At 35.9% G+C, this 12,760-nt stretch overlaps 1 protein-coding gene across 1 annotated transcript; it reads left to right on the top strand.

The window, feature by feature from the left end:
* Positions 1 to 238: 238 nt before the first annotated feature.
* LOC124166766 lies at positions 239 to 11,521 on the top strand. Its single transcript, XM_046544445.1, has 7 exons — positions 239 to 380; positions 978 to 1,056; positions 2,124 to 2,185; positions 6,088 to 6,123; positions 8,260 to 8,398; positions 10,601 to 10,665; positions 11,287 to 11,521. The coding sequence occupies exons 1-7, from the start codon at positions 324 to 326 to the stop codon at positions 11,296 to 11,298; spliced, it is 450 nt and encodes a 149-aa protein (XP_046400401.1). The 5' UTR covers positions 239 to 323; the 3' UTR covers positions 11,299 to 11,521.
* The last annotated feature ends 1,239 nt before the right edge of the window (positions 11,522 to 12,760 follow it).

Raw genomic sequence — 12,760 nt, 5'->3', positions numbered from 1 at the left:
TGATGCCTTGGATGAGAAGTTTTCTGCAATATAATTTCGAGAGGTATCGACTGCACAATGGACGATCGTTAGGGATGGGGGAGGGTGTGAGGAAATAGTCAGAATGCAGTGAAACACGCAGCATAGATGTGGGCGAGGGAGGGAGGAGGGGAAGTCAGGGGGATGAGGGGAATGAAGAGAGGAGCAAAGCATATAAATAAGACAAGAGAGGGAAGATCTGCCAGATATATCTGTTGTGTGTGGCGCTACCCTTATTTGAAGGAACGCACTAAGAGTCTCATCAATTCAGCTCCCCCGCGCGTTCGACAAAATCTAAGAGCAACATGCAACTGTGTGCCTACCTCGTGGTCGCGGCAGTGGTCCTGCTGTATTCTCCGACTGTAAGTCTTAATCTATATTTATTTATTTAAACAACTTACTTTCACTGCAGTGGGCATAAAAAAATCACATTAATTTATTTCGAAGTTATAATAGTGCGGAAATTTTTCAAAGTATATGCACACAATAAAAGAAATTTGGTTGACATTTTCCGGTCGCGCATAGGCCTAAAGTTTGAAAAAATATAAAACTTTTCTCTTTTGCAATTATTTTTTTAAATTTTGTAAGAGATTTTTTAACAATGTCATAGCTACTGCAGAAAATAGTCATTATAAGTTTTTATAAATATTTGCTTAAATGTAGTAAAGCTATTTTCCCTTTATACTTATTGATCCAATACAAAATTATGATAAGAAATATAGTAATTATTTTATAAGTTCAAAAGTCTCATTTGTATTCCATTTAGAATCCCATTTTATGTTCATAGCTTGGCTATCAACAATAAAAATTGGTGCATGTTTGTGGGAAAAAGGCTGTCGAAAAAATTAAAATCAAATATATACCATGAACAGAAATACGAGCATTTTCGGAAAATAAATAGCTCTATCAGCAAGCTCTTGTATTTGACTCACGTAGGGTTTAAAAAATTGTCATTTTAGGAAGGACTGCCGCAACGAATAGTGGATAAGATGGAATCGGCGATTAAAGAGTGTCAGGGCCGTTTTAAAATCTCCGCAGGTAAGTTAGAGGAAGGAGATGCTCTATTTAACACTTTACTCTTATACGTTCTAATAGTCAAGAATGTTTAAATATAATAGAATACAATGACACATCTGCTGAAGATGAACAACAGCTTTTTATAGCAATATTATTACGAATTAAAAATTGCATGTTTTATCATTATTTAACAAGAATTGGTGAAGTATTCAGGTGCAAAACTATTTGACTTTGATGTAAGTTTAAAGCCCATTTTATGTTCGTAGCTTGGCTATCAACAATAAAAATTTGTGCATGTTTGTGGGAAAAATGCTAAAAAGACTAAGGGTAAGTATTTGAGTAAGGATATATTTAAATACATTTTTTTTTTTCAAGGAATTCATTATTACAACAAAATTTTAACGAGACCAGTTAATCCCATTAAAATCTGAAGCTTAGCATAATTATTTTCAACTTCAAATCATAAGTTAGAAGTGCGATGTTAGCGTCACATTGAACCATTTTGATATTAATTTTCAAAATTGTAACAGTTTGGATTTTTGGTTTGCTGCTGGATTTGGAGCGAAATATAGGATAGTTTGCACGATGGTTATTCATGTCCTTTTAGTGCAGTCATCAGACCACTTACTAAGGTAACCCAAGAAGCATCAATAGTTATATACTACTGGTTCCTAGTGGAAAGACAAATGGGACGGCTACATTTAGTAAATATTTTTATAAAGTTATATTTGAAGTAAATCGTGGAAAATGAAGCCTAAAGAGGCTGCAAGGAAAATATTAAACATAAATTCAGGAATGAAATGGGTTGAAAGGGCCAAAAAAAGATTATGCTGTATTTTTTCTCTTTAAAAGTTACGTTAGCTTGACTTTCACATAATGTAGATGTATTTCTATTGTTACCTTGCTCAGAAGGTAAGACGACATTATGCAGTAAGTAAATGATGAAGCACAATATGGTCTTGAAAACATTTTTAATCAGGTGATTTATTCGCAATCATGAAATGAAAATTAAGAATATTAAGTTATACATATACTAAGGAGCAAAAATATTTATTAATTATAAATGTGCAATTTCCAACTACTCACAGATGACCTGGAGACTTTTAGAACCTCGGGAATGTTGAAGGATGAAAAAGCACCAGATGGTACCGTAAGTATCACATCTATATCAAAACAAACCAAACACGAAGTAAGTTCAATAAGTATGCAACACATTTTTTCACGGCTAATTTTGGTTTAAAAAAAACTTGGCATTTCTTGTGCAACATTTTCAAACATTCCCGCTTCGTCCCGTGTAGTTGCATTGATTTCCAATAGGTGACCGTGCTATACCGAACTGTTAAAATGGCGTCTGTATAGGACACGAATATTACAAAAGAGCATTTAAATGGGCTTACAAAAGTCGCCACTAGCGTCGCTGACGGACAAAGTGATCCGAGCATCACATGGTGATACGGTATTATTAGGGGAGTAAACCCATAAAGGACCAAGATTTTTCCGGTTACAACGTGGACCAAGAAAGGGTAAAAAAAAATGTCCACTTCTTTTTTTTGTTTTCACTAATCTTGAATCAGACTATATCTGCAGAAATTGCCTTTTTTAGATTATTTATGTATTATCATAGTTCTTTATGCAGTCTAAAGGCATAAAATTGCGGTAAAAATATTGAAATTTAAAAATTTTTTATACTCGTCAAAAATGAAATTACAATAAAACTTATTTTAAATGGTTCCGGGTTTAATGCTATAATTCGGAAAATAAGTTTTGAAATCACCGTTAGGTATACTTATAAATCAACACGAAGGTATAATTTTTACAATTTCAGTCAACATTCAGCCACCGTACTCCATAAAAACAATTTTTTATTTAATTAAATTAACCTAAATTTTCCTCTCAGTTTTTATTAACGTAATTTTCAAGCACCTACATGATACATCAAAATACTTCTCCTGATGGAAAAATAGCGTAATATCTTTTTATGAGTATTTATTTATCATTTAGCATATCAATCCAATAAAGTTATAAAATTATATTAACATTAGCAAGCAGTCATGAATGATCAACATGAACCTTCTGATGAGTCAACATCATTATTGCAAGTATTGCATAGATTTGTTTTTTTGCTATGTTTACCGCAAATGTACCTATTAAATTTGGCTCATATAATTGTTGTTTTTGACAACTTGTTTAGTTTCTCTCTTTTTGATCTGGCTGCGTTGCTACACGTGTGGCATCTGCCTTTGCCATTTTCTTTGATTGCAGCGTCTGACATTTTCGGCGGTTGTATTTTCCTTTCCAGAACACCTTCCATCGCCATTAAAATGTGGTTATACAAACCTCTTGTGTGCGAAATATATATGCATGGTGAAGTGTTATATCGAATTCATTGGTTTTCAATGCTATTCAGCCACCGTACTCCATAAAAACAATTTTTTATTTAATTAAATTAACCTAAATTTTCCTCTCAGTTTTTATTAACGTAATTTTCAAGCACCTACATGATACATCAAAATACTTCTCCTGATGGAAAAATAGCGTAATATCTTTTTATGAGTATTTATTTATCGTTTAGCATATCAATCCAATAAAGTTATAAAATTATATTAACATTAGCAAGCAGTCATGAATGATCAACATGAACCTTCTGATGAGTCAACATCATTATTGCAAGTATTGCATAGATTTGTTTTTTTGCTATGTTTACCGCAAATGTACCTATTAAATTTGGCTCATATAATTGTTGTTTTTGACAACTTCCTCGCAATGACAAACATAATAAAGCAAAGTATTGGATAAATTCGGATCATATTGCACATCACCGCGCCGCGGCATGCAGCATGTCTGCAGTTATTTGGTAGTAAACAAAAGCACACAGGGGTGGATCCAGGATTTCTTTCTGTGGAGGGGAGGGAGAAGCAAGGCCGTATATAGGATTTTGTTCTGGGGGGGCACAAGGATACCCCGTACAATGCGATAGAAAACGAGCCCTATGGTAACGGGACCGTATTAAAAATCGTGGTAAATTTTTACAAGAGGTACAATCTGGATTTCGCCTTCAAACCTTCACTTTCCTGTAGTATTTTTGTCTCCTGATTAACGTGGTGACATTCATTCCTGGCGGAAATTAATAGTTTTCGAGATATTTTAACTTTTATGGATAGCGATTTTCGGGTTCTGCGCATGCGCGGCCATATTGGAATGGCGGTAAATGAGTTTCACGGAACATGTTTGAAATTGTAAACAAGAGAAAAATATCCCTAGTGATGGTCCAATACATAACAAAGTGGGAGGTAGAAGTGGATAAATCACTTTCTGGGCACATGTACGGGCTGGTCAACTAGAAAAAAATATCCTTCGAGCTGGTCCAGTTGGTAAAGTGGGTAAATCACTTTCCCATGACTCTTCTTTTATTATGATGGTAATGTTTGCGCATGCGCAGAAGGTGAAGTGCGTAAAGTAAAGGGTGAGTAAGTGAAGATCGTAAATGGCGGCGCATGCGCAGAACCCGAAAATCGCTATCCATAAAAGTTAAAATATCACGAAAACTATTAATTTCCGCCAGGAATAAATGTCACCACGTTAATCAGGAGGCAAAAATACTACAGGAAAGTGAAGGTTTGAAGGCGAAATCCGGATTGTACCTCTTGTAAAATAATACCAAAATCGTACATACTTTTAAGGTTGTGGGGGGGCACGTGCCCCCTCCCCCTAGATCTGCCTATGAAATCACGGTAAGTCGTTGGGCAAATTGTTTTTCACCTTCGCCGCTACGGGGTGGATGAAGCAGTACAACGCTGGCTCCGACAGCGGCCATGGAACTATGTAGCCATACATGCCCCCTCTTCAAGGTGTTTTCAAGCCGAAGAATTGAATGGAGATTATGTTGAAAAATAGTTTTGTGTAGCTAAAAGATTGAGGAATAGCACACAGGGTGCGTTTCATAAGCATCGGGACTGGTTCGCTGTAGCCTCAACACTGCGGTGGATGGAGTTCTGACTAGTCGGCGGGTAGAGGGGTCCCTCACCGCTCCATCGCACTTGAGTTCAGTAGCCTCCAGGCATGTGTTCAGACAGCAGGTTGATTATTGTGACATGTGATTATTTGTGGTGTCGTCACTTCCCAGCATGGAGCTCACTATCGAGCAACGTAACGGTGTGAAATTTGCGTAAAACTCGGAAAATCCGCGTCGGAGACCCTTAAACTCAATAAACAGGCTTATAAGGACGATGCCTTAAAGCCCCACAAGAGTTTTTGAGTGGCACAAAATGTTTAAGGAAGGCCGGGAGCTCGTCGGACGCCCGACGACCACTTGAACCGAAGGTTAGGTGGACAAAGTAAAAAACGTTTTGTACTCCGAAAGGCGTTTAACCATCGTCCTTATCAGTGAGGAGATCGATCTTACAGTCGTAACCGTCCACACCATTGTAATAGAGGATGTTGAGATGAGAAAATGTGCGCGAAGAAGATGCAACATCGCGTAACGCGCGTGTTATCAACCACTGCCAAGAATTGGAAACTTCACCATGACAATGTGCCGTGCCAGAGTGCAATTGTTGTGCGGCAGCTTTTAGCGACAGTAGGCGTGGTGACGTTGCCTCACCCCCACCCCTACAGCCCCGAAATTGCTCCACCTGACCTTTTCTTGTTTTTGGGAATAAAAAGGGAGCTCAAGGGACTCAAGGGCGGTTAAAGCGGCGGCGACAAAGGCTCTGAACAGTATTCCGTTATCTGACTCCCAGCGGGCTTTTGACGAGTGACAGATGCGCCGAACTAAGTATAGCCATGCAGGAGGAATTTATTATTAAGATTATTTAGTAAGTATTATGGTAACTGCAATAATTTTTGAGTTTTGGAACCAGTCCAGTTACTTATTTGAACGGATCCTGTAGTGTATTTGAATGCTGCATAGATCAACCCCAGTTTCAGAAAATAAATGTTCTGCATTAGTTTTGAACTACCCTCGAATTTGCACCTGTTCTGAGATGTTATATAATATTACGGAAATGTTGATACTATAATTTGAAATGTTAAATATTTTTTTCAACTTTTCAGTGCTTTGTTCAATGCGTCATGGAGGAGATGGGGATGGTAAGTTTCATTTTTTTTTATCAAATGCAAATCATATTAATATTGGTCCATAGTTATTTGTAAATTACTGTCATTCAATTTTAATACCAAGTGAGAGTAAAATTTTATAAAACAGCAGTTAAGGGCAATTAAATTGAAAATAATGTGTTCTAAGTTTTACAAAAACCTGAATAAAAAGTAGTGTCAAACAGTAGTACATTCTGAAAAATGGAGAAAATATCCCCCGTGGTTCGAAATCAAATTGAATCGGGAAAAATGTAAAATTAAAGAGGTAACCAACCGAAAAATAAGTCGGGGACAGTCAGAATTCCAATATGATGCTGCTGTACCAAAGAATAGTTTATTTTCTCTAGTTATTGTAATTGAAAACACCACGGATTCAATAACTAAACTAATAATAAATAAACTAAATGTTCACCCATGATCGTGGAAAGCAGTTGGTTATTTATAGATTAATTTTATAGTTTAATAGATTTATTTAAGAACTTGTTCTTCAATCTTTCATAAAAACAATTGAACTCGTTTAGAGACATGAAGTTCAGCAAGCTCTTATCACTTACCTTACCTTCAATCTATACGGTTGATATTTCCACCTAAACGAAAGGCTAATAATGCGTTGCGATTTTCTATATTTTCATTAAATTGTGCATTATAATGTTTAAAAAAATTTTTTTTAAAGGTTGAAATTATGTGTATTTATCATTACTCAATGGCAAATATATCCTTGATAATAGTTTTAAATATATTATCAGATATGGTATATTAAACTCGGATATTATAACGACATTAGATATTTAATGCGCCAAAGTGTATTCGGATGCTAACCATTTACAATGGTTCAGACATTTAGAATTCTATATAATGTTCATAGGGAAATGATGATTAGCACCAGATTGCTCGTTACAGATGCAATCGAATGTTCGAACCGATATACGGACAATTACCATCGAGAGCGGATTATACATATTAAATTTCTATCCCACAATTCGTTTCCATAGGCGTGTGGCGGAGACTGCGAGGACAGAAAGTAAAAAGTGGACCTTGTAATGATTTGAAAAATAAATTCTGGGGGTAAATCTTTTATGCTCAGCAAAGTCAGTAAATTCTTGGGGTAAATTCTCGTAAAATCAGTAAAGTCAGTAAATACTTGGGATAAATTCTGGTAAACTCGTTATATTCTTGTATTGTTAGGGTGAAGAAAGAATTCCATTATCTATTCATTGTCAAAAATATATTTCTTATTTCATTGTTTTCGTCAAACCATTGAACCTAGATTTAGGAAATATGACATCTGTGTTTTTCATAAAAGTGTCAGTTCTTGATTGCTCGAAACATTTAGCTCTTGGATGAAACCTCTTCGGTCTCTAACTTCAACCAGGTTTTTTCAAGTAATAGTTTTCACTATACTTAAGAGACCCATAATTTTGCTTGTTTTCTCATGGTTGATGCAGTATAAATATTATACGAAGATTGATGAAGATAAAATTGATCGACCGACTTAGTAATGGGGGAGTGCTAATAAGAGTGGGAGGAAAGAGATGTCTACAGAACGCCAGAAGACGGAAAAACTTAGTTGGCCACATGAGATTTGCATGCTGATACTATGAAACGTGTTGCCAGCTTCGTTGGCAACATGTATGTGTAACAAATATCCCGAATATGTGACATAGAAGAATTATAAGTTCTTCATGCGTTATGAAGAATTTTAAGTTGAAATAATAAGTCACTTTAAAAGGCTAGTGGAAAGGAGAGCTTCATTAAAGTTAAAACTGCTTATACTTTTTTAAAAGTATAAATGCTAGTCCTAAAGTTGTTAGAGAACTTCATGTTAATGAGTATACGGCTGGTGTCCTAACACACCCTGCCACACGCCTTTTAGGCGGCTTGCGGGGTATAATGCAGATGTAAAGTAATCTTAGTATTATTGACTTATGGTGATGATGATGGGTGCAAAAACAATACTACATCTTCATTTTTAACGCCTGTTGAGTTCAACTAGAGATGACAACGATGCTAGCGTGTAAATGAAGATAGTGCAAAGTTATTGTGCAAACGAGCTTTGTTATCCGTACTAATATTACACTGATCTAACGCTAGAATTTAATTAAAAACCGCAAACTCTCGTTTTTTCTTAAGGTGAAAGATGGAATATTTAGCACTGAGCGAAAAATGCAAGTGTCTGAGGAGGCATTTAAAGACTTCAAAACACCAGATGGGGCAGTCATCGATATAGAAAAGATGCGAAATGGAGTAACTGAATGTGCTGCAGCGGCAAGTGAGTATTTAAAAGTGAATTTAAAATTGAAGAATCGCCGGCCTCGGTGGCGGCGGGGTAACGTCCTCGCCTGTCAAACAAGAGGTCGGGAGTTCGAGTCCCGAACTGGGTAGATTTCCCTATCCCTGTCCAGGGCATGGTTGTTCGTGTACGTTTAGTTATTAAATTTGATGTACACCACGATATAAAATGGACGACATGAGCCTTATTCGGTGAAGTAAAATCTGATGCTTTCCCGGCGAATATGTTCAAAAAAAAAGCTATTCGGGCTTCCAGCCGGGTGGTCTCTCTCCATTCTGCTGACGTTTCGGAACACGAGTCGGGTTCCATCCTCAGGGCTAATGGTGAGTGGATGAAGTTTGCCAGCTTGTTTACTCTTCAGTTGGTTGTGAGGTCTAACGTGATTGGCTGGGAGGCAGCCAATCTTATTTTCTTAATTGCAGGTTTCCATGCATTACTCAGTGAATACCCTATGTCACGGTTGAGGGTGTTAGTTGTCAGCCGGATCTCGATGGATTCCTTTACCAGTCTTTTCCAGAAATCAGTCTCGCGGCATACAATTTTCACGTGATCCCACTTTACCCTGTGATCGGATTCAATGGCGTGCTCTACAACCGCGGATTTTTCCGGTTGGCAGAGCCTAAGCTGTCTCTTATGTTCTTTTATCCTTGTATTGATAGTTCTTGCCGTTTCCCCCACGTACACCTGCCCACACTCACAAGGAATTTGGTAGACCCCTGGAGTTTCAAAACCACAAGGATCCTTCGCTTTAAGAAGTAGATCTCTTAGTTTGGAGCATGGTTGGAAAACGGTGTCAATACTTTGTTTTTTGAGGATCCTTGAAAATTTCCCGGATACCGTAGACACATAGGGAGTTTTGGCTGTAGCGATGGGCTTTGGTCTCTCTTCCTCCTTTAAAGAGCCTAGATTTTTAATGCTCCTTTTTAGGGCCGAGTGTATCTCCTCATTACTGTAGCCATTTATTCGGTGGTTTGAGAATAAAATAAAAATAAAATAAAATTTAGCTCAAATTCGTATAGAATCTATTCAGCCATAAACACCACTCGGAGGCTAAAGTCTAAAGCTTCACAATATAAATATTGAGAAAAGAAAGACTGACATTCACAAACATTCAGGTCAATGACAGTAGCGTCTTCAATGCGAAGTTCTGAAAGTACTGCGGCGTTGCTGCATGTCTTCGTCCTTCGGAGAGCCCTTAACTTCCAAAAAATCTGCGAATGTTAGTATTTACTCAGTTGTTTTTGCATCCCATTCCCCCTGTGTCAAGGTTATAAATGTACTTCGATGCTTTCATTCGCGAAAACCAAATATAAAAAATTATGTCCAAATTTCCACTTTAAATACAAATATTGAAACATGGATTAATCCTGAATTAGTTTCTAAATAAACATGTATCAAGCTTTTGGAAATCACAAACCAGAATTTAAAATAAAATTTATGTCAGACCAAATTCATGAAAGCAAACATTTTTGAATTGCTGAAATGGCCGAAGAAATTAATTTTAAAACGTTTGATATCCCTATTACAGCAATCATGAACTAACGCACTAATAGTTATTTTGATATAAAAACACCTCTTTTTGGTTGTATCAAATCTTTTGTACTGAAAATTGGCAGTGCATCATTTGTACAATGGTAAAAGTAAACAATGTGTGTTACGTCATGTTTTAAATTGGTTTGCCATATTTAACGATGCAAAAATATGATTTTATAGATACACGTACATGAATTAATCCTCCCTGGTTTTTAACAGTATAAATGGTCGTTGTATTTAAAATAACATAATTATATCTTGCACCGTCTATCTCATTTCTTTTCATAACTGATAATAATTGGGAGATGGTTCTTAAAAGTGAAACTTGTCTGAAATTTACAGCAGACCAAATGCCGTCTTATAAGCTACACATAAAATAAAGTAGCCATTTAAGGCCAAGTAAAGTACAAATTCTGCAAAATTGCACCATTGTAACAATCTGAAAAATATGGAAAAATAAAGGAATCATACATTTTACTCGCTTATGCATGTATTCAAACTTTAAGAAAATATATTTTCCATACGTATATGAACAAACTTTACAGACATCTAACAATATTTGATTGTCAAACACACACATAGAAGTAATTGATACTGATAACTGACCGACTATCTATTATTATAATTTTGGAATCTATCCTCTTCCAGCCGGAGATACAACATGTGCCAAGAACTACAGCATTTGGGTCTGCTTGGGAGCAAAAAGACAAGAGGTGAGTTTCATTTGCTTCCGAAAGAAAGACGATAGAAAAGATACCAAGAGGGTTGCTTATGAAAATAACCTACTAAGAATTTTATAATTGAACGCAGAAATGTAATTGAAACGTTATTTTTGAAATGTCTAAAAGATAGGGTCGGAGTAAATATATTGGTCTTATGTAGATAAGCACACTTGCGAATTAAAATTAAGTAAAAAATACTTGTACCAAGACTAGCAAACAACAAAACAGAATGCTCAACGTGATGCCAAAATCAGGGACATCTTACGAAAATTATTGGTGGAAAAAATGTTGAAGAAATGATAAATTATCGCGTGAAATAAATTTTCAATTTTTGGGTAACCTGGCACATAGCTTTTCTTTCATGGTTATTTAAAAATTAAGCTAGCAATTTTTACGATGCATAGAATTTTAGAAAGATATTATACAGGAATGTTAACTTGGATTACTATGCATTAAATATGAGTTCTAATAAATAGTTCTCTATCAAATGTCATCAAACCATTCAAGTTGCAAAGAAAAAGAAATTGAAAAAAATAATAACAGCTGTGATTTGAAGAAAATGTTTGATCATTAACTATTTATTTTTTCTTTTTCGCTAAATATTTCTTTCAGGTGGGCTTATAGAAGACGTACTTGCATCCCAGATTACCGTGGATCCTGGCTGTCCAATGAGAGTTTGTATTTGAAGAATCGTCAGATTCCTAAAAATATTAGCATTGGTTGGAAAAGCTATCCACTTGGATGTCACTATATTTATGAGTATATTATGATTATATTGAGTATTAAAGCAAAATACTTCACAAATGTGGATTGATGTCTTCAAATAATGAATTAAAATTTTATGCAATTGAAATTTTCTCGCATATATTATATTCCTCAAAATATCATGAGTGGCTGCAAATATTTATGATCCTTTTATGAAACCGAATTAACCTAAATAAAATACTGTTCTGACTTTCAATAATGAAATAAGTACCAAAGTATACTACCTACCATCCTTTTCTCCTATTCTGGCGTCCGTTTTAAAAATTCAAGTAACTAGATAACAATAATAAGATAAACAAATCAAAAACTTGCGCCTGAAGATGATGATAATTCATCGAAACCCGGGTCGCGCTCTGTGAAAAATAACTGGTATAAGTAATTGTTTAATATGCAAGAAAACTTATAATGGAATACCACAAAGTTAATCATGAGTAGTAGGTGAATTTTGGAGTAGGCCTTATTTTGAACTGTAGAGGGGTGTGCCTGAAGGAAAGGGAGGCTCCCAGAATGCTTCTTAAGTACTCCATAGAAACCTCCCTTAATTGGTAGAGTACTATTAGAAAACAATAAATAATATTGCAGTCCTAAGTAGCGAGAAGGGGTCGAATCATGAATTCATGAGCCCTTTCATCGAAAAGGCAATCACTGATCGTCATTCAAGTCTCCTGTACGATGAAGTGCAACATCACTAATTACGTTACTCTGTTGCTATGGTGGGCACGTCAGTTGCAATGTGCGCATTAGATGTGGAAAGAAAGGCGCAGTTTCGGATTCATTTTGGTTACTATTCCATGGCATTTTCCCCACGTTGTACTCTTCGAAAATTCCCCATCAACCTGTCAAGCTGGGATAATTGGCGAGCGTGAAAGCTCCAATGTCACTGTTTAGTCGGGAATAATTGCTGCCCAGTGCCGTCCAAGGGACTTGAATAATCCCTTTCGACATGCCCAGCGAAACGAGGATACGATCAGAATGAAAGGGGGAGTGACAATGTAGAGATGGCAGAGAATTTTAGCCATTGAATCATTCACTACTTCTATGCATAAATTAAGCAGAAAGATGTGCAGGCACATAAATAAATAAACATATTCCTCGGCAAGAATAATGTAATTACCAAAGCTCTACCATGCTTTTAATCAAGAGAAATGGCAAAAATAATGTACCTACCTTAAGTTTTCGAACATATGCTTAATATTATCGTCACGTAACATGTATTTCTAAACGGTTGCTGTTCACGCGTGGTATGTTCCAATGTTTTGAAGAAAAAATTATTATATTAAAGAGAGAATATATTTATTATAAATCCTCGTATTATTTTTGT

This window comes from Ischnura elegans, chromosome 10, assembly GCF_921293095.1.
Source record: "Ischnura elegans chromosome 10, ioIscEleg1.1, whole genome shotgun sequence".
Classification (NCBI taxonomy): Eukaryota; Metazoa; Arthropoda; class Insecta; order Odonata; family Coenagrionidae; genus Ischnura; species Ischnura elegans.
The sequence above is the reverse complement of the archived record's forward strand: the minus strand, read 5'-3'. Positions and strand labels throughout refer to the sequence as shown.